This window comes from Caretta caretta, chromosome 10 (genome assembly GCF_965140235.1).
Source record: "Caretta caretta isolate rCarCar2 chromosome 10, rCarCar1.hap1, whole genome shotgun sequence".
Taxonomy (NCBI): Eukaryota; Metazoa; Chordata; order Testudines; family Cheloniidae; genus Caretta; species Caretta caretta.
This window is the reverse complement of record NC_134215.1, coordinates 46,950,937-46,977,122: the sequence shown is the minus strand read 5'-3', so window position 1 is coordinate 46,977,122 and position 26,186 is coordinate 46,950,937. Positions and strand designations below refer to the sequence as shown.

At 50.0% G+C, this 26,186-nt stretch overlaps 1 protein-coding gene across 2 annotated transcripts in view; it reads right to left on the bottom strand.

The window, feature by feature from the left end:
• LOC125644027 (synaptotagmin-11) overlaps nucleotides 1-26,186 on the bottom strand; it is a 30,041-nt gene that overhangs the window by 2,957 nt on the left and 898 nt on the right. Inside the window, exons 2-3 of one of the 2 annotated variants that reach the window (XM_048867414.2) lie at nucleotides 1,288-2,171; nucleotides 618-783 (exon numbers count right to left, since the gene is read on the bottom strand). In XM_048867414.2, coding sequence (XP_048723371.2) covers nucleotides 618-783; nucleotides 1,288-2,171 — 1,050 coding nt within the window. The remainder of the gene's footprint in view (nucleotides 1-617; nucleotides 784-1,287; nucleotides 2,172-26,186) is intronic. The other variant, XM_075132956.1, reaches the window with a different exon arrangement.

Sequence of the window (26,186 nt, the reverse complement as noted above, 5' to 3'; positions counted from 1 at the left end):
TCTTCACTAGCGGCCTGCAACATTGGCCTGGCTAGAGGATTCACAGCCCTTGGGCTTGGGAAAGTGGGATGCAAAGAAGGGTTAGAACAAAGGGGCAGAGAGGACCCGTGCCTGCCAATAAGGGGGTGGGGGAGAGGGAGGGCAGCCGGCTTCAGCAGTATTACTGAGCATGCTCAGTATAAGCCAAGGAGCAAAGGGGGGGGGGCATATGTCACCTCATGCCCGCCCCCCTGCCATGTGTCACCTCTGCGAGGGAAATTGGAAATCCCACAACTGTGATTCCCCCCCATTCTGGATCCCTCACTTTAGCCCACATCTCCCCTGTACCGAAAATATCTTCATTTTAACCATGGTCCCAGGGGTGTCACCATGGGCATGCTCCTCATAGGGTTAAGTGTGTGCTGTACGGGACATTGGGTGAGGGGCTGATAGGGCCTATAGCAGAGATGCCCGGACTCCATGGTCCAACGGGTCTCTAACTGAGAGGGGCATGTGCCATAGCAGATCCTGGGGACTTTTAAATGATTGGTCCCTCCAAAGTCCTTCCTGCTGCCAAGACCTATTGAACCTGGTCTGCCCCTCAGCCTTTTAGAGGGGTTCCCTTTGCACCTCCCTACCTGGTGCCCCTGGCATGCGGGTGAGCCGACCCAGATTCTCTGCCTTGCGGACCAGCACCTTGATACGATTGGCCAGAGCCTGGTACTGGAGGAGAATGAAGAGCTGGCCCAGAGACGTGGATTGGGAGCACGCAGCGCCATAGCTCATGTCCTGGGTGCTGAGACACTGAAACAACATGGGCAGCAGGGGACAATGCAATACCTTCCAATCTCACCTCCTCCCCCCAGCCTCCAGGGCACCTAGCAGCCACTGAGACAGAAACAAAGGTCAGGCCCATCCAGGAGCTTCAGGATGGCAAGTCCTTCACGTTCTTACCACAGCCAAAGGATTCCCCACCCGCTTTCCCCTATCACATATGCCCTCCTGCCCAGCTGCTCTCCTTCCAGCTAAGGTGGACTTAGCTTCACCTTGAGCTAAAGGAGGAACTCTTTGGACCTGCATGATCAGACATGAGCTGGCCTAGTGTCCCATCCAGCAGAGGGAAGTGGTGATACACCCAGTCCTCACTTGTCCCGCAAGGGGAATTCCACTGAATGACAGAGAGGTTCTGTAATGAAAAAGTCCGCCCCTTGCATCCTTACGGGTGGACCTTTAAGTCTCTGGGGCCCTGGAGACCTCAGCCAGCACTATCCCCACTGGGTGCTAGTAGTTCAGTGACCCAGTCCTGACCTTTTTGAGTTTGGTTTTGGTGGTTGACAGCTCCCGGGTGTAGCTGGAGGCCACCTCGGGGTTCCAAGTAGCCTGAGCACATGGGAACATCACTTCCCCGACGAAGGAGTCCCTGAAGCTGTGAAACTCCTTCATGTAGACAGCAAAGCGCAGGGTGAAGCCCCTCAGCTCCTCCAGGTGGTAGCGGCCGAACTGGAACTGCTCTCGGAACTCGGGGTTGAGGCTCTTCCTGCGCACGGCCGTCCGCTGGGGCTCGATGAACTTGGGGAGCAGGTACACCTTGACGTAAGAGTCCCGGCTGCTCCGAAAGCCCTTGGGCAGGTGGGACACGCTGCTCACCGTCACAGTGAGTGTGGCCTCGGGCTGGGAATAGAACAGGATGAAGTGGAGCTGGGGCCGCTGCTTGCGGCCAGCGCTGGAGAGCCTCCCTGGCATGGTGGATGACTGGCGGACGCTGGCTCCCAGAACGGGAAGAGTCAGCAGGCTGCTCTCGTCAGTCTCCCCAGAGATGGTGAACCGGCGCTCCCAGCCTGGCTCTGTCTTGGAGAACAGGTCAAGCTTCTGGGAGAAAGGGATGCTGGGTAAAGAGGCCCTCCCACGCAACATGTTCCGTGGCGGGCTGCCAGCCCCAGGAGAACCCTGCGAGTCATTCCCTGCACATTCCAGCACCTCTCCCTCTAACTCCACGTACTGTTGCTGGATGGGCACGGCGGTGGTCTGGGAAGGCAGAGCAGGACCCAGCTCCACCAGGGTGTGTGTCGGTACCTGCTCTTTCCTGTCGCTCTGGTTGTGCCTCTCGCTTCGACGCCAGCACATGGCACAGCTCAGGAGAAGGCAGAAGCACAGAAGAGCCAGCCCCACTCCGAGGAGCACCTGCAAATGCACTGAATGGAGCAGAGAGGAATTACAGCATGAGCATATGAAAGGGGCTGCAGGTAGCAGAGCTCCTGCATGAGCAGAGGCATTTGGCAGAAGGTGACTAGCCAGTGGGTGGGAAATGTGATTAAGATGTAGCAGTTTGCACCTGTGTTCTACAGCGATGGGCCTATTACAAATGCCATAGCTAGACTGATTGGGCAGGTACCTCCCTCAGCTCTTCAGAAATCAGCAGTTCACATCACTACGCCAAGGATGAAGTGATCAGAATCATCCTTTATAATAATAATACCCAGCTCTTTCCAAAGGAGGTCAGCACCAGGATCACCATTTTACAGATTGGTCAACTGAGGCACAGGGTGGTGAAGAGCCCAAAGTCACCCAGCAAACCAGTGTCAGAGCCAGGTATAATGATCTTAAGATCTATCACACACACACACACACACACACACACACCCCGGAACAGTCAGAGCCAGCGGTCCAACTCTGTGCTGTTACTAAACCAAATCTGTCAGCCCCTCTCCCATCACCACACAGGACGTGCCTGGAAAGATTAGTGCGTAATGGTGAGCGATAGAGGAAGGAGCGGGGTCAGAGAGCTGTGCTGGGGGCATCAGCATCTGCAGTGCTCCATTCTCTCCAAGCACCATTCCCGAGCAGAGCTGGACTTATTACATCAGATCAACACATCAGTCACAAGACTAAAATAAACCCAGCCTCACCCTAAACAAGATAATGGCCATGGAAAAAAACCTCCTCTTATCAGCCCCACAGCCGCGTTGACGCACTGTTTGTGTAAGACACATTATTGACTCCAGTCAAACGTCCAGGGGAAAAAAACCAGAATCCTCTCTTCGGCCTTCTTTCCAAGTCAGTGGGTCTGAGGCTTCGTTGACAGCCGTGGGGTGACCTCACATGTGCTAGAGGAAGGGCAAACAGCCTGGAAGTGGAGGTGTCCTGACACAGACAGCAGCCAGTTCTGTGTGGTGTGGCACGTGGCACTGCTAACACAGCATGCATGGTAGGATCATGATGGTAAACTCAGCCTTGCCATTGTCCCCTGACTCACAGAGGACTCTCAAGGTTCCCTCAGTGCCCCAGTGATTTCCCATCCTGCACTCACCCCCCCATCGTGCTGTCCATGCCAGCCTAGGAGAGCTACATGTGGCTCCCCTCACTACCCATCCACACTTGTCTTACTGTGAGTCACCACATGAGACACCTCCTCCCACCCCCAGTGTTTGAGCATGATGGCCCTAACCTCCTCACTATGGCTGTGGGGCCAAGAGTGAAGGAACATGCTGACATCCTGACCTCAAAGCCTGGCGTGGGAAGCAGGTTGTCGGAGCTGCAGTACCAGCCTGTAGCAGAGCCAGAGCTGATCCACCTTGGATGCCATAGTAGATCTGGATCAATAGGTCAACCCGGGTGTCAAAAGTCACCAAGCTTCCAATCCCCTATGTGGAGTAAGCAGGACAGGGGACAATCTGCCCTAAAAAACAACAAGGAGACAGTGGCACCTTAAAGACTAACAGATTTATTTGGGCATAAGCTTTTAAGGTGCCACTGGGCTCCTGGTTGTTTTTGTGGATACAGACTAACATGGCTACCTCCTGATACTAAATATTTAAGGCAGTTCCCATACTCTTGATCTTTGGATGGAAACTTGGATCTTTAGTCCTTTAGTTCTAGTACATGGTTTGTTTCTTTAACAGCACGAAATGAGACTGAAATTTTGAATCAGAAAACAAAACGGATGCCAGGATACAAGACTAAGGAGACTGCTGCCCTGCCAGTCTGAGAAGACTGGGCATCCGTTCAGGCCTTGGGGAGGAGACCGAACGTAGTCCATCTAGGCCATTCTCTCATGCCCCTTCCCCGCAATGGACTCAGGCTGAGGACTATCTAAGGGGTTTGTGTTGCACCCCAGGGTGCCTAAAGCAAGGCCTATCGTTTCAAACTTGAGTGGCTAAAACCTGATTCAGATAAAAGGCCTGAGCTGAAGAAGTGCCGCGTCCCCAGAGCCCTTGTAAGCTTCAGCAGGAGCTGCAGGTGCACAACACCGCTGAAAAACCAGCCCAGACTTGTAGCTAAGAGCCTATGCATGGTTTCAGGAGCCCGACCTTCAGGCTCCCAAACTGGAAAATTTTGGCCTGAGTCCATCAGAGAGTCTATTCAGCTCAGTCGACAATGTTCCCTGGGCTCAGTGCCAACAAGCCCCGGTCTAAGTGACAGAGGAGGTGTCAGTCCATGGCGTTCCAGCTGCAGCATGACTCAGAGCAGCTGCATTATGGCTGGTTTGCATCTCAGCAGCCTGCAGGAGCGACCGATGACTTTCCTCTCACTACTGGGAGGATGGCAGCGGATTAGGGAGTGAGAAGGAAGGGGAAAAACTGGGATTGTGCAAACACCTCTGTCTAGCTCTAGGTCACAAGGAACAAAGGTCCACTCCCCCATACAAACAGATCTACCAGGCTGGAGAGCGACATGGCAAGAGACAAGATACAAAATCCATTTACCAAGGGAAGGGAGGGGTGGGGGATGGAAAGAGATGAACCTTGCTGATGTTGTTGAGCAGGACTTGGATGAACAGCCAGAGGAAGAGGATAGCCACCACCCCTTCTCTCATTCCTTTGCAGAAGAAGATGGACTGGCAAAGGGTGAGAGCTGGGTGCTCGGGATCCACATACGCCATCCTGTTGGCTGCAGAGGGAGCAGGAGCGGAGCAGGAGCTCTAGCTGGTTGTCGGAGCTGCGGTACCAGCCTGCAGCAGAGCCATCAGGCAGAGAGTAGATCCCAAAGGCTAAGGGAGAAGATCTGTAGACTGGGTTCCCATTCAGGGGAATTGCTTTCCTCCTGCTGAAGATTTCTGCCCTGGTAAAGCGTCCTCAGGGCCTTGGGTGGGAGGAGGACACAGTCCAGCCTGCCTGTGTGCTAAGCAAGAGCCAGAGCGGCATTGTTCACCAGCAGAGCCTATGCTTCGCCAGCTTCTGGTGGGACCCAGCAGGCAGACGGCATGAAAGCACAGCCCCAATCCCCCAGCAGGCTGCCAGCTATCCAGCAGCCCCCAAGACCACCTGCCAGTGCAGATGTCAATGGCCCTCTTTAAATAGTTCCAGGGACAGATGCAGAAGGCAGGGAGTCCTCTCAGTTGCCGTTAATAATGAGTGTGGCTTCTGCTCCAGTCAGTCCAATCCAGAGCCCTCCTCCCTGCCAAGGCCCTGCCACTTCACATCAGCAGCGACAGGCTAGCCAAGCAGAACACAGCTGCTTTTCAGTTGAATTGCTCATACAACATGAGCAGCCAGAGGATTGGTGCCCCGTCGTGCTAGGTGCTGCACATACACAGAGCAGGGTGCAGTCCCTGCCCCGGAGACCTTCTGAGCCAATTTAAGACTGGGGGGAGGGGAGGGAGGGAAGGAGCATGCACTGCGTGGAACAGGAAGGACAGTGAGGGCAAGAGACATTGGTATAAGGTCACAGATTAGTTACATTCATGTTTGTACTACATGTAACTTGTTACATACATGTAACTAGTCTATGATTTACTGCTGCTATCTTTGAATCCCCCATTCCCTCCACTCCCCCACACTCGTCACATCCGTACTTGTTACACTCATGCACCTTTGTTTATTAATGGTATCAGGATTCTGACTGGCCTGGCCGTTCCCTGTTGGTAATTTACCAGACTTCACCACCTGGACTCCATCCTCTCTGCTGCTCACTTCGGGAGCCCAGCGGGGTGCAGCCCCTTCCTTTCTTGCTCTAATATTTCTGAGATACTTGCCTGAAAACCCTACCTATTTCTGAGACTTACTGACCCTGCTTTTCCTCTCTCTGTCATCACATGCCCCAAACCCATCCTGGACCTTTTATAGATCTGAGACCAGACCATTGTGATCCTCTAGTCTGACCTCCTAAATAACACAGTTTACAGGACCTTCCGGGATTCATTCCTGTTTGAACCAAAGCAGATCTTTTAGAAAAACATCCAGCCTTGATTGAAAAATTGCCAGCAATGGAGAATCCACCACAGCCCTTAGTACGTTGTTCCAACGGATCATTACCCTCACTGTTAAAAATGTGCATCTTATTTCCAGTCTGAATTTGTCTAGCTTCATCTTCCAGCCACTAGATTTGTTATGCTTTTGTCTGCTAGATTGAAGAGCCCTTTATCAAAGTTTTGTTCCCCATGTAGGTACTTATAAACTGTGATCAAGTCACCTCTTAACCTTCTCTTGGTTATAGACTGTATAGACTGGCTCCTTGACTGTATCACGATAAGGCAGATTTTCCAATCCTTTAATCATTCTTAAAAAGAAAAGGCGGACTTGTGGCACCTTAGGGTATGTCTACACTACGGAATAAGGTCGAATTTATAGAAGTCTTTTTTTAGAAATCGGTTTTATATATTCGAGTGTGTGTGTCCCCACAGAAAATGCTCTAAGTGCATTAAGTGCATTAACTCGGCGGAGCGCTTCCACAGTACCGAGGCTAGAGTCGACTTCCGGAGCGTTGCACTGTGGGTAGCTATCCCACAGTTCCCGCAGTCTCCGCTGCCCATTGGAATTCTGGGTTGAGATCCCAATGCCTGATGGGGCTAAAACATTGTCGCGGGTGGTTCTGGGTACATATCATCAGGCCCCCGTTCCCTCCCTCCCTCCGTGAAAGCAAGGGTAGACAATCATTTCGCGCCTTTTTTCCTGAGTTACCTGTGCAGACGCCATACCACTGCAAGCATGGAGCCCGCTCAGGTAACCGTCACCCTATGTCTCCTGGGTGCTGGCAGACGTGGTATGGCATTGCTACACAGTAGCAGCAACTCCTTGCCTTGTGGCAGCAGACGGTACAGTACGACTGGTAGCCGTCATCGTCATGTCCGAGGTGCTCCTGGCCACGTCGGCTGGGAGCGCCTGGGCAGACATGGGTGCAGGGACTAAATTTGGAGTGACTTGACCAGGTCATTCTCTTTAGTCCTGCAGTCAGTCCTATTGAACCGTCTTATGGTGAGCGGGCAGGCGATACGGACTGCTAGCAGTCGTACTGTACCATCTTCTGCCGAGCAGCCATGAGATGTGGATGGCATGCAGTCCTTCTGCACCGTCTGCTGCCAGCCAAAGATGTAAAAGATAGATGGAGTGGATCAAAACAAGAAATAGACCAGATTTGTTTTGTACTCATTTGCTTCCCCCCCTCCCCTGTCTAGGGGACTCATTCTTCTAGATCACACTGCAGTCACTCACAGAGAAGGTGCAGCGAGGTAAATCTAGCCATGTATCAATCAGAGGCCAGGCTAACCTTCTTGTTCCAATAAGGACAATAACTTAGGTGCACCATTTCTTATTGGAACCCTCCGTGAAGTCCTGCCTGAAATACTCCTTGATGTAAAGCCACCCCCTTTGTTGATTTTAGCTCCCTGAAGCCAACCCTGTAAGCCATGTCCTCAGTCACCCCTCCCGGCATCAGAGCAACGGCAAACAATCGGGCATCTGAGAGTGCTGTCCAGAGCAGTCACAATGGAGCACTCTGATGGGTCTAAAACATTGTCGCGGGTGGTTCTGGGTACGTATCGTCAGGCCCCCGTTCCCTCCCTCCCTCCGTGAAAGCAAGGGCAGACAATCATTTCGCGCCTTTTTTCCTGAGTTACCTGTGCAGACGCCATACCACTGCAAGCATGGAGCCCGCTCAGGTAACCGTCACCCTATGTCTCCTGGGTGCTGGCAGACGCGGTACGGCTTTGCTGCACAGTAGCAGCAACTCCTTGCCTTCTGGCAGCAGACAGTGCAATACGACTGGTAGTCGTCCTCGTCGTGTCCGAGGTGCTCCTGGCCACGTCGGCTGGGAGCGCCTGGGCAGACATGGGCGCAGGGACTAAATTTGGAGTGACTTGACCAGGTCATTCTCTTTAGTCCTGCAGTCAGTCCTATTGAACCGTCTTATGGTGAGCGGGCAGGCGATACGGACTGCTAGCAGTCATACTGTACCATCTTCTGCCAGGCAGGCAAGAGATGAGGATTGCTAGTAGTCGTATTGTACCATCTTCTGCCAGGCAGGCAAGAGATGAGGATGGCTAGCAGTCGTACTGTACCATCTTCTGCCGAGCAGCCATGAGATGTGGATGGAATGCAGTCCTTCTGCACCGTCTGCTGCCAGCCAAAGATGTAAAAGATAGATGGAGTGGGTCAAAACAAGAAATAGACCAGATTTGTTTTGTACTCATTTGCCTCCTCCCCTGTCTAGGGGACTCATTCCTCTAGGTCACACTGCAGTCACTCACAGAGAAGGTGCAGCGAGGTAAATCTAGCCATGTATCAATCAGAGGCCAGGCTAACCTCCTTGTTCCAATAAGAACGATAACTTAGGTGCACCATTTCTTATTGGAACCCTCCGTGAAGTCCTGCCTGAAATACTCCTTGATGTACAGGCACCCCCTTTGTTGATTTTAGCTCCCTGAAGCCAACCCTGTAAGCCGTGTCGTCAGTCGCCCCTCCCTCCGTCAGAGCAATGGCAGACAATCGTTCCGCGCCTTTTTTCTGTGCGGACGCCATACCAAGGCAAGCATGGAGGCCGCTCAGCTCACTTTGGCAATTAGGAGCACATTAAACACCACACGCATTATCCAGCAGTATATGCAGCACCAGAACCTGGCAAAGCGATACCGGGCGAGGAGGCGACGTCAGCGCGGTCACGTGAGTGATCAGGACATGGACACAGATTTCTCTGAAAGCATGGGCCCTGCCAATGCATGCATCATGGTGCTAATGGGGCAGGTTCATGCTGTGGAACGCCGATTCTGGGCTCGGGAAACAAGCACAGACTGGTGGGACCGCATAGTGTTGCAGGTCTGGGACGATTCCCAGTGGCTGCGAAACTTTCGCATGCGTAAGGGCACTTTCATGGAACTTTGTGACTTGCTTTCCCCTGCCCTGAGGCGCATGAATACCAAGATGAGAGCAGCCCTCACAGTTGAGAAGCGAGTGGCGATAGCCCTGTGGAAGCTTGCAATGCCAGACAGCTACCGGTCAGTTGGGAATCAATTTGGAGTGGGCAAATCTACTGTGGGGGCTGCTGTGATGCAAGTAGCCCACGCAATCAAAGATCTGCTGATATCAAGGGTAGTGACCCTGGGAAATGTGCAGGTCATAGTGGATGGCTTTGCTGCAATGGGATTCCCTAACTGTGGTAGGGCTATAGACGGAACCCATATCCCTATCTTGGCACCGGAGCACCAAGCCGCCGAGTACATAAACCGCAAGGGGTACTTTTCAATAGTGCTGCAAGCTCTGGTGGATCACAAGGGACGTTTCACCAACATCAACGTGGGATGGCCGGGAAAGGTGCATGATGCTCGCATCTTCAGGAACTCTGGTCTGTTTCAAAAGCTGCAGGAAGGGACTTTATTCCCAGACCAGAAAATAACTGTTGGGGATGTTGAAATGCCTATATGTATCCTTGGGGACCCAGCCTACCCCTTAATGCCATGGCTCATGAAGCCGTACACAGGCAGCCTGGACAGTAGTCAGGAGCTGTTCAACTACAGGCTGAGCAAGTGCAGAATGGTGGTAGAATGTGCATTTGGACGTTTAAAGGTGCGCTGGTGCAGTTTACTGACTCGCTTAGACCTCAGCGAAACCAATATTCCCACTGTTATTGCTGCTTGCTGTGTGCTCCACAATATCTGTGAGAGTAAGGGGGAGACGTTTATGGCGGGGTGGGAGGTTGAGGCAAATCGCCTGGCTGCTGATTACGCGCAGCCAGACACCAGGGCGGTTAGAAGAGCACAGGAGGGCGCGGTACGCATCAGAGAAGCTTTGAAAACCAGTTTCATGACTGGCCAGGCTACGGTGTGAAAGTTCTGTTTGTTTCTCCTTGATGAAACCCCCCGCCCCTTGGTTCACTCTACTTCCCTGTAAGCTAACCACCCGCCCCTCCTCCCTTCAATCACTGCTTGCAGAGGCAATAAAGTCATTGTTGCTTCACATTCATGCATTCTTTATTCATTCATCACACAAATAGGGGGATGACTACCAAGGTAGCCCAGGAGGGGTGGTGGAGGAGGGAAGGAAAATGCCACACAGCACTTTAAGCACAGCACTTTAAAAGTTTACAACTTTAAAATTTATTGAATGACAGCCTTCTTTTTTTTGGGCAATCCTCTGTGGTGGAGTGGCTGGTTGGCCGGAGGCCCCCCCACCGTGTTCTTGGGCGTCTGGGTGTGGAGGCTATGGAACTTGGGGAGGAGGGCGGTTGGTTACAGAGGGGCTGCAGTGGCAGTCTGTGCTCCAGCTGCCTTTGCTGCAGCTCAACCATACACTGGAGCATACTGGTTTGGTCCTGCAGCAGCCTCAGCATTGAATCCTGCCTCCTCTCATCACGCTGCCGCCACATTTGAGCTTCAGCCCTGTCTTCAGCCCGCCACTTACTCTCTTCAGCCCGCCACTTACTCTCTTCAGCCCGCCACCTCTCCTCCCGGTCATTTTGTGCTTTCCTGCACTCTGACATTATTTGCCTCCACGCATTCGTCTGTGCTCTGTCAGTGTGGGAGGACAGCATGAGCTCGGAGAACATTTCATCGCGAGTGCGTTTTTTTTTCTTTCTAAGCTTCACTAGCCTCTGGGAAGGAGAAGATCCTGTGATCATTGAAACACATGCAGCTGGTGGAGAAAAAAAAAGGGACAGCGGTATTTAAAAAGACACATTTTATAAAACAGTGGCTACACTCTTTCAGGGTAAACCTTGCTGTTAACATCACATACATAGCACATGTGCTTTCGTTACAAGGTCGCATTTTGCCTCCTCCCACCGCGTGACTACCCCCTCAACCTTCCCCCCTCCCTGTGGCTAACAGCGGGGAACATTTCTGTTTAGCCACAGGCAAACAGCCCAGCAGGAATGGGCTCCTCTGAGTGTCCCCTGAAGAAAAGCACTCTATTTCAACCAGGTGACCATGAATTATATCTCACTCTCCTGAGGATAACACAGAGAGATAAAGAACGGATGTTGTTTGAATGCCAGCAAACATACACTGCAATGCTTTGTTCTACAATGATTCCCGAGTACATGTTACTGGCCTGGAGTGGTAAAGTGTCCTACCATGAAGGACGCAATAAGGCTGCCCTCCCCAGAAACCTTTTGCAAAGGCTTTAGGACTACATCTAGGAGAACCGCAAATGCCAGGGCAAAGTAATCCTTTCACATGCTTGCTTTTAAACCATGTATAGTATTTTAAAAGGTACACTCACCAGAGGTCCCTTCTCCGCCTGCTGGGTCCAGGAGGCAGCCTTGGGTGGGTTCGGGGGGTACTGGCTCCAGGTTTAGGGTGAGAAACAGTTCCTGGCTGTCCGGAAAACCGGTTTCTCCGCTTGCTTGCTGTGAGCTATCTACAACCTCCTCATCATCATCATCTTCTTCATCCCCCAAACCTGCTTCCGTATTGCCTCCATCTCCATTGAAGGAGTCAAACAACACGGCTGGGGTAGTGGTGGCTGAACCCCCTAAAATGGCATCATAGAAGCGGCATGTTTGGGGCTCTGACCCAGAGCGGCTGTTCGCCTCTCTGGTTTTCTGGTAGGCTTGCCTCAGCTCCTTCAGTTTCATGCGGCACTGCTTCGGGTCCCTGTTATGGCCTCTGTCCTTCATGCCCTGGGAGATTTTGACAAAGGTTTTGGCATTTCGAAAACTGGAACGGAGTTCTGATAGCACGGATTCCTCTCCCCAAACAGCGATCAGATCCCGTACCTCCCGTTCGGTCCATGCTGGAGCTCTTTTGCGATTCTGGGACTCCATCATGGTCACCTGTGCTGATGAGCTCTGCATGGTCACCTGCAGCTTGCCACGCTGGCCAAACAGGAAATGAGATTCAAAAGTTCGCGGTTCTTTTCCTGTCTACCTGGCCAGTGCATCTGAGTTGAGAGTGCTGTCCAGAGCGGTCATAATGGAGCACTCTGGGATAGCTCCCGGAGGCCAATACCATCGAATTGTGTCCACAGTACCCCAAATTCGAGCCGGCAACGTCGATTTAAGCGCTAATCCACTTGTCAGGGGTGGAGTAAGGAAATCGATTTTAAGAGCCCTTTAAGTTGAAATAAAGGGCTTCATTGTGTGGACGGGTGCAGGTTTACATCGATTTAACGCTGCTAAATTCGACCTAAAGTCCTAGTGTAGACCGGGGCTCTGAGACTAACAAATTTATTTGAGCATAAGCTTTCATGAGCTACTGCTCACTTCAGCGGATGCATGCAGTGGAAAATACAGTAGGGGAATTTTATATACACAGAGAACATGAAACAATAGGTGTTATCATACACACTGTAACAAGAGTGATCAGGTAAGGTGAGCTATTACCAGCAGGAGAGGGGAAAAAAAAAAACCACAAAAAAACTCTTTTGTAGTGATAATCAAGGTGGGCCATTTCCAGCAGTTGACAAGAACGTGTGAGGAACAGTGGGGGTGGGTGGGGGGAATAAACATGGGGAAATAGTTTTACTTTGTGTAATGACACATCGACTCCCAGTCTTTATTCAAGCCTAATTTAATTGTGTCCAGTTTGCAAATTAATTCCAATTCAGCAGTCTCTTGTTGGAGTCTGTTTCTGAAGTTTTGTTGTTGTAATATTGCCACTTTTAGGTCTGTAATCGAGTGACCAGAGAGATTGAAGTGTTCTCTGACTGGTTTATGAATGTTATAATTCTTGACGTCTGATTTGTGTCCATTTATTCTTTTATGTAGAGACTGTCCGGTTTGGCCAATGTACATGGCAGAGGGGCATTGCTGGCAAGTGATGGCATATATCACATTGGTAGATGTGCAGGTGAACGAGCCTCTGATAGTGTGGCTGATGTGATTAGGCCCTATGATGGTGTCCCCTGAATAAATATGTGGACACAGTTGATAACGGGCTTTGTTGCAAGGATAGGTTCCTGGGTTAGTGGTTCTGTTGTGTGATGTGTGGTTGCTGGTGAGTATTTGCTTCAGGTTGGGGGACTGTCTGTAAGCAAGGACTGGCCTGTCTCCCAAGATCTGAGAGAGTGATGGGTCATACTTCAGGATAGGTTGTAGATCCTTGATGATGCATTGGAGAGGTTTTAGTTGGGGGCTGAAGGTGACGGCTAGTGACGTTCTGTTATTTTCTTTTTTGGGCCTGTCCTGTAGTAGGTAACTTCTGGCTACTCTTCTGGCTCTGTCAGTCTATTTCTTCACTTCAGCAGGTGGGTATTGTAGTGGGTAATGTAATTAATCATTCTTGTGGCTCTTCTCTGAAGCCTCCCCAATTTCTTAACTCCCTTCTTGAATTGTGGACACCAGAACTGGACAAAGTATTCCAACAGTGGATCTTTCCTAGGGATCTGCATCCCTCTCCCCCCACCCAATATCCCAGACTTAACCCTATGTCATAAATATAAAGGGAAGGTGAACCACTTTTAAATCCCTCCTGGCCAGAGGAAAAGACCCTTTCACCTGTAAAGGGTTAAGAAGCTAAAGATAACCTCGCTAACACCTGACCAAAATGACCAATGAGGAGACAAGATACTTTCAAAGCTGGAGGGGAGGGGGGAAACAAAGGGTTCTCTCTGTCTGTGTGTTGTTTTTGCCCAGACCAGAGCAGGAATGCAGGTCAGAACTCCTGTAAAGGGCTAATAAGCAATCTAGTAAGATATGCGTTAGATTATATTTTGTTTAAATGGCTGATAAAATAAGTTGTGCTGAATGTATATTCCTGTTTTTGTGTCTTTTTGTAACTTAAGATTTTGCCTAGAGGGATTCTCTATATTTTGAATCTGATTACCCTATAAGGTATTTACCATCCTGATTTTACAGAGGTGATTCTTCTACTTTTTCTTCAATTAAAATTCTTCTTTTCTTTCTTCTTCTTCTTCTGATTGCTTTTTCATTGTTCTTAAGATCCAAGGGTTTGGGTCTGTGTTCACCTATGCAAATTAGTGAGGATTTTTATCAAGCCTTCTCTAGGAAAGGGGGTGTAAGGTTTGGGAGGATTTTGTGGGGGGGAAAGACGTTTCCAAGCAGGCTCTTTCCCTGTTATATATTTGTTAGACGCTTGGTGGTGGCAGCAATAAAGTCCAAGGGCAAAAGGTAAAATAGTTTGTACCTTGGGGAAGTTTTAACCTAAGCTGGTAAGAATAAGCTTAGGGGGGTTTTCATGCAGGTCCCCACATCTGTATCCTAGAGTTCAGAGTGGGGAAGGAACCTTGACACCCTATCTCTTTCTTAACCATGCACACACATTGTTCCCAGATCCCCACAACACTATCCATATCCCTGACCTCAAAAAGATCAACCCAGACCTCCACTGGTTCTGCATTTGCTCTCCCTCCCTACACACATGCCAAAAACCCCGCTGTCTTCACCGTTGAGCCACATTATTTTTGAGCTCAGAGCAGATGGATTCCACCTTATCAAATGTCTTACTGGAACAGTTACACACCTAATCATACCAAAGTTCAGAAGTGTCCAAGACAAGGTTGCATGTGGAATCTTAACTCTGCCCCCTTGGGCGTATGTATTCTTGCAGTAGCATTAAACCATGTGATCGTGCAGTTCTCAAACAACACAATACAGTACAACAGTTTTCACAACACATGCTGTGTCTTGCAAAGTTTTAATTCCTTGCATTATCATAATGGCCCAGCATACTTTTATTGTTTAATTCTTTTTTACATACATCTTTATGGTCTCTATTTTAACAACTTTGTCAGCACCCATCTGCTGTACATTTTATTTTCAACAATTAATTATGAAGCTAACTTAGCTGTGAATTTAATTACCCTATCTATATTCCAGCAAGATGGCAGTATTATGCTAGCTAGGTACTTACACAGACCCATTACTGATGTAGCTCAGAATATCTGTGCTACGATGTGCTATGGTATTCTGGGTATGTATGATTTTGTGTGTATTCTTCATATCTGTGAATTTCATGGACTCCAAGTGGCACACACAGAACACTACACAGCACTACAACATGCTACACTTGTGGATCTAACGTATCTGGAAAAATTAGATATAACATGTGATCATGTAATTGAAAGGTGGTATCATAGAAGCATGGGCACAAGGGGGCAGAGTTAAGGTAACACATGCATTTCCTCAATCATTTCCTGACTTTTAAATCCTTACCTATGCAACCTTAATGTTCTATTAACAACTTTTTTGGGGGTTTTTTAATAGCGTTTCCTAGGTGTTTTTTTCTTGAAAAGAAAATGCACAGGATGCACTCCAGGACTTCAAAGCTGCATTGCAATGCAAATAGCACAGGTAAATTCCATAACCAGGAACTCTGGCTACGTGCCCCCTCTGATATATCTCCCACTGCAACTCCCATTGACTTCACTGATGCAGAATCAGGTCCCTTCGGTGCTCTGAATTTGGGTAAGACTCCAGGTAAATGGATTTCTCAAGCGCCACCAAAGCAGAGGCCTCTCTGATTCAGAATAGGGCTGCCAGGTGTCTGGTTTTCTACTGGAACCCCTGGTCGAAAAAGGACCCTGGCGGCTCCCGTCAGCAGTGCTGACGGGGCCGTTAAAAGTCCGGTTGGCGGCGCAGCAGGACTGCCTTGGCTGTGCACAGCTCCCTGGAAGCAGCCGGTATATCCGGCCTCTAGGTGCAGGGGCAGCCAGGGAAGCTCCGTGTGCTGCCCCCACCCCAAGTGCTGTCTCCACAGCTCCTATTGTCCGGGAACCACAACCAATGGGAGCTGTGGGGGCAGTGCCTGCAGGTGCAGGCAGCGTGCACCGTACAGTGCCGCCTGGCCATGCCTCCGTCTAGTGGCCGGACAAGCCATCTGCTTTAGGAAGCAGCAGGGAGCCTGCCTCAGCCCCGCTGACCAGTAGCCGCCTGAGGCAAGTGCTGCCTGGCCAGAGCCCTCACCCTGAACCCCCTGCCCCAGGTCGGAACCCCCTCCTGCACTCCAACCCCCTCTGCCCCAGCCCAGAGCCCCCTGCTGTACCCCAAATCCCTCATCCCTGGCCCCATCCCAGAGCCTACACTCCCAGATGGAGTCTACACCCCCTCCCGCACCCCAACTCCTTCCCACCGCCCACAGCCCCCTCCTGCACCCTGAACCCCTCATTTCTGGCCCTATCCTGGAGCCCTCACCCCCTCCTGCACCCCCATTCCCTGCCCCAGCCCAGTGAAAGTGAGTGAGGGTAGGGGAGAGCGAGCGACGGAAGGAGGGTGTAGTGAGTGGGGGGCAGGGCCTCAGAGAAGGGGCAGGGCAGGGCCTTGGGGCAGGAGTCGGGGCCAGGGTGTTCGGTTTTGTGCAATTAGAAAGTCGGCAACCCTAATTCAGAGCCCTTCTTCAGCAACTATGAACCTTACGAGTCTGGTTAGAATCCTCCATCAGACCCACTTCTCCCTACCAATTTGTGGCAGATTAGCCATTTCACAGCAAAGCTACTTGTCAGCTGCACATGGACAGAAAACTGAAGTTTTACCAATGGGACACGGATGCAGAGTGATTAGATGACTCAGCCAAAGTCACTCAGCGAGTCAGGGACAAGAGCCAGGACTAGGGCTCAGGAGCGCCTGGTTCCCAGGCTCCAGCTATAACCTCAAGATCAAGGGCAGATCATGTCCGGAGCTGAAAGCATGCCGAGTGCTGTGTACCTGCTATCTGAAGCAGTGCTAACGCAGTTAAGCAGAGCTGGCAATACCCCATAGACCTGCACTGGTTTATTTTTGTTTCACTGAGACTTGACGATAATGCCCTGGATAGCTCACGAAAGCTTATGCCCAAATAAATTGGTTAGTCTCTAAGGAGCCACAAGTCCTCCTGTTCTTTTTGCGAATACAGACTAACACGGCCGCTACTCTGAGCCCTGGATACTGATTGACATGCTTTGTTAGTTATTAATTCTTGTTCCACCTGCCCTGATATGGGGAACTGGAACTGCTCCAGTAAATGGGCTGGGAGGTTTGCCTCATTTCCCTGTGATCTCTTAGCTACCTTATTAGCCATGTCCTCATCTAAATCGCTGTTTTCAAAGCACTGAAGAATCACAGCAGATATGCCTACGTCACCGCCGTCAGAACAAGACGGGCGGCAGCAGCAATCCACTCATGGCACGACAGCCTCTCATCTCAGGACACCACTAACCTCTGTGAGACAGATACCAAAAGGTCCTGCACTTAAAGCACAGACAAAAGAATTATGCCTCTGACTTTTATCTTGCCCTGGAGGTTGGAACAAATGGCTCCAGAAATCGCAGTCATTGGAAACAAATGCACAATGGGTGCTAACAGATTCCAAGTACTCTGGGCCAGATCCCTAGCTGGTGTAAAGTGGCAGAGGCTGCTGCTGATTTACACTAGCTGAGGATCTGGCCCTCTCGTTCTACAATCCTAAGTCACGGAGACAAACCCTTCACAATCAGCCTTGGTCCTTGTTCTTCGTAGTGCCGCTTTCCCCTGTTTTACTCCCTCACAGGTCGCTAGATGGCAGAGAGAGAAAATAAGGGGACCAATATTTGCTTAGGCTACAGAGTTGTAGCTATAATAAACATTTGACATTCTTCACCTGACACTGCCAATATAACTTCCTCGTCTCCTTGCCCAAAGTCAGCTTGGAGGCCCTCCCAGGTTTTACACAGCAGGAAGCACTGGTAGTTAAAGCCATGCAGCAAGTGTCAGGACACAGGGGTTCTATTCCCAGGTCTGCCCCGAATCACTCAGAGAGTTACTTTGTTTCTCTATGCCTCAGTTTCTTCCCCCTGTGGGTAATGTCTGCCTACCTCACGGGGGTTTGAAGGGGCTTAATTTTTAATGACGTGATTGAGACCCTCAGATGGAAGGCCACACATGGCAGTATGAAACAGGACCTTTAATAAGGCAGCAACCACCTTCGCCAAATCACACTGTAGATAACTAGCCGGGGCAGGGGATGGGCCCATCTACACTCTAACTGTGATTCAAGCAGTCATCTTCCAACCCAGACACAACATGGTTCCTCAGGGTAATAGCTGTGATCCTGAATGATATTAAACCCTTGACCATTCAATTCCTTAGCGTACCTTGAGGGTGCAGTTAAAGTCCTTTCTGTAGCTCAAAATGGAGCCACATTCAATAAATGGCCAAGCCTAGTACCTAGATAGCACTTCTAGTCTGTAGATCTCAAAGCATTAGCCCTATTTTACAGATAGGGAAACCAAGGCGTTAAATAGAACCCAGGTGTCCTGACTCCCTGCCCGATACTCTGTGCACTGGACAATGCTGGGCACAGCCCTCCAGCAAAGCTGTTCTAATGAGATCCAAAGGCTGGCTTTATACCACACATCACAAGTGAGAAAAAATATCCCTGTCTGCAAATGTCTGGGAATTACATCTGCCTCCTGCCCTGTTAGTAGCAATAGTTTATTCTTCCGCGTAAGGATCTTAATGCACACATAAATGAACTGAGCCTCCCTGAGGTAGGAATTACCCACGAAAAGTGCGCTAGCCAGACACCTTCTTTAAACATGGCTGCTGGCAGGACAAGTCTGTACCTCTGCCTGATCCCCCCCACAACAACAGCTCTGGGGCATGAGGCTCCAAGCCCTTAGGAATGGGTGCTGGTTGTGTCTTTCTGGGGCACCATCCTGGAGCTGATCTTCCCAAATGCTGCTGGGAGCCCTGGCCTAGATCCTCAGAAGTATTCAGGCTCCTAATTCCCATTGATTTCAGTGGGCATTAGGAGCCTAAATACCTTTGAGGATCTGGGCCTCTCGTCATTCTAGTGCAAAGTGCTAGAAAGCAAAGCATTCCCCTCCCCCACTACTCCTGCCACCCCCTAGAGCTCGCAATGAGCTAAAACGAAGCTGAAAGAGGCTGAGAGCTGAGGGAGCAGCAAGCAGGATTAGAGGAGGTGGCAGAAAGCCTGCTCATTTAGGAAGGACTTTGCTTGCTGGCATCAGCCCCCACCCAGACATGATCTCTGGGTCCACAGCATGGACGCGATCAGCAAAAGCAGCATTTCCTGAGAGGGGTCGAATTAGATCACACAGATTGTTCATGCTCTTTATTTGCAATGGAGCTGTCAGTATTGGTTATCAGCTATCAGAGTTGGTATGGCAACCCCCATTTTTTCATGTTCTCTGTATATATATATCATCTTCCTACTGTATTTTCCACTGCATGCATCCGATGAAGTTGGTTTTAGCCCACGACAGCTTATGCCCAAATAAATATGTTAGTCTCTAAGGTGCCACAAGTACTCCTCGTTCTTTTAGTATTGGTCTGTCACTCATCTTGGGCTTGGATTTGAAACACTCTGCTGAGGATTTTGGGGGAGGCTTTAACTGTGAATACTATTGCAGAGAGCTGCAAGCCTAAGCGTGTCACAATGAATGTAGGAATGAACACAAATCTGGGAGTCAGGAACTCCTTCAATCTAGCCATGGCTCTGCCCCAGGCTTGTGACACTTTGGACAATCATGCAAGTTTTGTGCCTCCGTTTCCCCCTCTGTAGAATCAAGATAGCACTTATCGTATAGGAAGCGCTGCTGAATGATGAAAGGAAAATCAGAAGGAAGGAAACTGCACCACTCATTGCTTAAAAGCACCCCCACTGCCATCTGTACCTGCTCAGGAGATCACACGCCATCCTATCAGACATACATCTGGCCACCATTATCCATACATTGGTGACTGACACTCACTTCTGGGAAATGTGGCCATGCACCCTTGAAAATACAACACCCAGTGGCCCATCCAGCTAGCGACAGGTCAACTTTGGGGTTCCTCTTTCTGTGCAGACTCCCTTTTGGTGGATACAGAGCCCTTTGTCTTGACAGTCCAAGCCCTCCCTGGGATCAGCTCTTGGAAACTGCCCCTCCATTCGTGGCCACAGACCTCCCACAAAGCAACATTCCAGCAGAGCAACCAACCCAGAAAAGGTAGGCTTGCGTGTGCACAAGACAGATCTGTCCCAGGAGCTGGACCTAGGCTATGAAACTCACTCCTGCAAGCGGGAAGAGTGAGCATGGACTCAATGTCTTTTCACACACACACACACACCCAGCCCCCACCCCGAGTCTCATTTAAAGTGCCCTGAACATGAGGACCGACCTGGTAGGACGCAGGTGGGAAAGTGTCCGATTATTACAGACCTCATTGGCCAATGCGAGAGAAGCTGCAGAGGAGAAAGGATGGCAATGAACTAGTTAATTCAAGATGGGACTGGCACTCAAATGACTCCATCTGGCATAAGCTTTCCACCTATTTGTTTTGGTCATGTAGGGTATAATAATGACATAATCACGACGCTGAATCCCATTGTTTGCTTCTTCACTCAATCCTGGATTAATAGCCTTGGAAACTGAAGTTCTCTAGGTTTATACCAGGCATCAGCTGTGCAAGATTCCCCCACAACAGCCTGTCAACATACTTCAACCCTGAGAGGGGACATCTACCACCAGGATCCAGTGACTCTCCCTGATTCTTGGCTGAGATGCCTAACAAGGGAGACAGTGCTAATTGTGGTGCGTTTCAAGAAGTGGACACTCCACTGGGCTGATCATCAGATGATGACAGTAAACAGAGCTCTGTATATAATGTGATCACTTGGCCATGCAAATTCCATGCATGCATGGCTGCCCGCCTTTCTGAAGCTGCTACAGAATTTTCCTCCAGAATCCAAGTCTAATTTAAAGAAGAGAGTAACTATGGGTAAAGTTTTGACCTAAGTGATTTTGGAGGCCAAATTCCATTGAAAGACAATGAGACTTAGGCTCCTAAGTGTCCACATCACCTTTGAAAATGAAACTTCAGCTCCTAACTCACCTAGGAGTTTTAGAACATTTTATATGAAAAAGCCCTCAGAACACAAACGAATGCAGCAAGATCTGCCTGAGTTTGCAGACAGCCTGAAACAAAAGCTCTGAAAAAGGTGTGAGCTGCACCATTCAGCTCAGTATCTTGATCACCAATTTTGTAAGGCACCCAAGTCCCCATTTAGTAAACTTAGTTGGGCTGCCTGGGGAAGGCCAGCTGCAGTGGAGCCATCCACTGAGAGAGGCCAGAGAAAGTCCAAACTACAGGAGAAATGGTGGATACAGTAAGTACGCTAAACACCTTGATCCAAAACCTCACTGAAGTCAATGCAAAGACTCCCACTGACTTTTATAAACTTTGAATTAGGCCCTAAGTGAGGAGCTATGTAAAGTCTGATTCTGGACAGAGCATTGTTAGAGGCTGAGATTGGTCTAAGACCGATACAGGGGATCTTAATGTTAGGAGGGGGGAAAAAAGCAGCGTCTTATACTGTGGGACTGTGCTGAGTCGGGGTTTTAACATGCAGGCCTTTTCATCTGCACTAAGCTATCTTTAGCTCCTTTGTTATTTGTGAGGAGACCAAGCAGCTTTTGAAGACTGGGTTCCTGCTTGGCTGAACAGTGAATGGCCTGTATTAAGAAGGCGAAGGGGGTGGAGGGGGGATCAGTGATGTGCAAGGTTTTATATTGCAGTGGAGACCACAGAAGTTAATACCCAGGGCTTTCAAGCTCTGGGAATGCGAGTCAGGAGAGCCAGAATATGCCAGGTGTGGATTCCCTTGCTGTTTGTGCTGTATATCAGTGCTGATACACTGGAGATAATGGGAAAGGTGCATCAGTGGCATAGGGGTTAGAATCTCCTCCCATTCTAATAGCTTTCCAGCTATACTAAGTAACCACCAAAGCCACCTCTCCTGCCCAATCACAGCGTGCTGTGCTGCTAGTGGGGAGATTCTCTATAGGTTGAGTGGACTGAGGGCTAAATTCAGCCCTTGCATAAGTAAGTACAATTCTTTCCAGGGCTGATTTTGGTCCCCAGAGGATACTAGAGTAAGGAGTTGGCTTCGTGGGGAAATTGACCTATACCTATTGCCAAGTAAACTATTCCAGAATAGTTCTCTGTATAGACAAGGCCTCCGAGCAATATATGACCGGTCTGCCCAAAGCTAACAAGATGGAGCGGAAGACGAACTGAATACACCAAGCAGATCAGGTACAGGATTGTGTACACCACATGTGTAACATTTCACATTGCAACACCCCATGTGCATTGACAGGGCAGAAAGTGGCATCCTGCACTCAGTGCAGTAGAGTGGAGTGTCTGGGAGATGCTTACATGCATTAAAACTTTACCCAACACTGAATCAAAGAGTTGAGCACAGTGTGTAAAACAAGCCAAGGAAATGGCCAGTTGAACTGCAGAGGGATGTGCCAGATAGCCCGGATTCCACTGAGTTGTTGCTAAAAGACGCAGACGGATGAGTGCAGTGGGATAAGGAAAAAATGAAATGCACTTTTGCACCTCTACACACTAGGGGATCTGGGGGAGGGGGGGAAGGAGATTAAAAGCCACACAGAGTACAGTGTGACCCTGAGAAAGGACTATAAAAATGGTCCCTTTCTACTCAGCAAATCTGCTGTCTTAGAAAATAAGCTCCTGCTCCTTTTTCCTCCCATTAACCCTGCAGAGCCAGGAAGTCTATAAAGAAGGGAGCTGGATTCTATCCCGGCTCCTGTATCATGATAGATTTGTTAAGCAAGGCCCAGTTGCAGAACTGATGTTGCTAGCGATGCGCGAGCCAGAAAACAACCCAACTCAGATGCAGAGCTTTTATGGCCAGGAGGGACCATTCTGATCATCTGCATAGCACAGGCCAGAGACCCTCGCCCAATCGTTAATGCATTAGCCCACTACTCAATGTTTAGACTCCCATTTGCAGAAAAACTGTCCCTTTACTGGTAAACAAAGCACTGTTGACTTGAAATTAGCAAGAAACACTAAACACAGAAGCCCATGATGCCATTAGAGTCTTCTTTTTCCAACAGAACCACCCCAAACAAACGAACATTTAAAAGCAGCAGTCAAAGAACTGGTAGGATTTTCCAGCTTCCTATGACAGGCCAGGTGGCACAAGGATGAAGTTAGTGATAGACCAAGCTGCCATTGTTGAAGTTCTCAGTGGTTTCTTTAGCTCAGTCTGATCCTGCACCGCCCTTACCATGGATTCCAAGGTGAGGTTTTACCTGACTGAGGAGGCCAGGGCCCCAAAAGAGCAGGTTATAACTTGTGTCCACAGACAGAAGGGTTAAAAAACGTTACACTTCAGTCATCCAGCCTGACTTCCTAGATCAGAGGTGGGCAAACTACAGCCTGCGGGCCACATCCGCAGGACCCTCCTGCCCAGCCCCTGAGCTTCTGGCCCAGGAGACTAGCCCCCGGCCCCTCCCCCGCAGCCTCAGCTCACTGCGCCACCAGCATAATGCTCTGGGTGGCAGGGCTGCAGAGCTGCGGCTGCCTGTCCTGGTGCTCTGGGCAGCGTGGTAAGGGGGCAGGGAGCAGGGGGGTTGGATAGAGGGCAGGGGAGTTTGGGGAGGGTCGTCAGGGGGCGGGGGTGTCGATAGGGGGCGGGGCGGTTAGAGGGCGGGGAACAGGGGGATTGAATGGGGGCAGGGGTCAGAGGGGTAGTCAGGAAGGAGATGGGAGTTGGATGGGGCAGTCAGGGGCAGCGGGTCCGGGGGCAGTCAGGAGACAGGGAGAAGGGGTGGTTGGATGGGGCAGGGGTCCCGGGGAGGCTCAGAAAGGAGAGGGGTGTTGGATGAGGTAGCGGGGGGCAGTCAGGGGCAGGGGTTCTGGGGACAGTCAGAGGGTGGGGAACAGGGGGGTTGAATGGGGGCAGGGGAGCAGTCAGGAAGGAGTGGGAGGTTGGATGGGTTGGCGGGGGGCAGTCAGGGGCAGGGGTTCCGGGGGCGGTCAGGGCAGGGAGGAAGGGGTGGTTGGATGGAGCAGAGGTCCTGGGGGGCAGTCAGGAATGAGAGGAGGGGTTGGATGGGGTGGTGGGGGGGCAGTCAAGGGTGGGGGTTCCGAGGGCTGTCAGGGGGCAGGGAGCAGGGTGGGAGTGGATGGAGCAGGAGTCCTGGGGGGGCCATCAGGGAACGGGGGGGTGGGGGGTTGGATGGGGCAGGAGTCTTTGGGGGGCTGTCAGGAGGCGAGAAGCAGGGGGAGGGGTTGAATAGGGGGCAGGGGCCGGGGCACACCTGGCTGTTTGAGGAGGCTCAGCTTCTCCTAACCGACCCTCCGTACAATTTCAGAAATCCAATGTGGCCCTGAGGCCAAAAAGTTTGCCTGCCCCGTCCTACATCATCCCCACCTCTCCCTTATCTCCCGCAAGCTGCTGCTTTAACCCTTTGTCCCACAGCTTGCAGGGTATAGATGAGAGGGCGCCAGACCTGTGTTCTGTTCCCAGCTCTGACACTGACTCGCTTTGTGCCCTCAGAAGAGTCCCTTAGGCTGGGATTTTCAAAGGCACCTGAGGGAGTTGGGCACCTAATTCTCCTTAGATACTTTGAAAATCCCAGCTTTAACCCCTCTGTACCTCAATATCCCCATCTGTAAAACAGGGAGACTGAAGTCCAGCCCAGCTCTGTAACGTGCATTGAGTTCTACAGTGGAAAAGCGGCTAAAGACTATTACTAATGGCTCTGTTAAACAACACTGACTTTTGTTCCACCTCCAACTCCTGACCCTAGCCCTGGCATCTTGAGTTACTGTAACGCCCTTCCTTTCTATTGTAACCTCGAAAGTATTGATTCGGATTAAAAACCTGCCAGACACTAGTTGGCACATTGTCAGTCCTAGAGATGGTGAGATTGCAATCCTGTTCCCCCCGCCACTTTGTCTCCTCTGAAGAGCTAAACCAAGCTGTCCCAGGCCTGTATCCTGTCACCTGTATAGCACTTGTACTGCCCTTTTTTTCTAGGCTCTTTTCTTACACAGTAGGGCCCAGACCACAAAACATCCAAAGGCCTATGTAATGCAGCACTATTGCACCGTATACATTACACACAAACAACAAACTACCTTAGAAAAACAAGACTGAGACTGCAAAGTCAAGCCCTCAAAAATTAGTAAATGCAGAATTTAGGTTGCCTATGCAACCTTAATTCCCCACCCCCCCTTGTGCATTATAATAATCTATAATATATATGATCACACGCTTTTTCCCCCAGCCTCTTTCAGTACCCAGCATGGACGGTGCTAATTGAATGAGCAACTTTCCAATATTTTGTTTTATCTTTACTGCACCTGTGTGGCACCAGGCCTTATTTATTGTCCACTATTTATTGCAGGCTGCTCTGAAGGTAAAATTATTAATTTCCTCATGGGCTTTTCTGTGGCATTCATTGCTATAGTACCTGAGTGCTTCACACACATCAATTAATTTAGCCTCACAACACCCCTGTGAGGTGAGGGGCGGTTGTTATGGGGAATGCAGGCCCAGAAAAATTAAAGTCAGAAGTTTCCACTAATTTTGGGTGCCCAATTTGAGACACCTATGCCCTGATTTTCAGAGTCCTTAACTTTCTATAGTACTTTATATGTTCACCACACAGTCCCACAGACTTCAGCTGTGGCCAAGAGTGCCCAGCACTTCTGCAAATCAGACCCCGGGGTAGCAAGTCAAGTACCCAGAAAATGAGGAATACACAATGAGTGACCACCACCTGTGAAGTATGGTTTAAATGACTTGCCCAAGAATCACACAGGAACTCTGTGGCAGAGACAGGGACAGAATCCAGTCTCCAAAGCAGCATTCAACTCCCTTAACCATAAGACCATCTTTTCTCTTCCTGCAGCCCCCTGCCTCATTCACTATGCAGAAGTCGGCAGGGGCAACAGACGAGACAGGTTCTTGTAGTCAACAGCCTCCTTCGCTACATAACCCTGACGCATCCCTGAAGGAGGTACCCATCCTGTGCACTAAATGAGGCAGGGGTCCTGTGGAAAAACAGTATATGGTCATGCAATTAAAGACTGCATGATAATGCACAAGGGGGCTGGATTAAGATTGCACAGACAACCTTAATTTTGGCATTTCCTAACTTGTCAGTGCTTTTCTTTTCAGACTTAATAGTGTTCTTTTAACAGAGGAAATTACACCCATGCAAAACCCTGCTTTTATAAAAAAACAAAGCAAAACACCTTATTTTTCCCTAGCCTCATCCTTGGAAATGGCGGACCCATTTTCACTGAAATTTCCCACA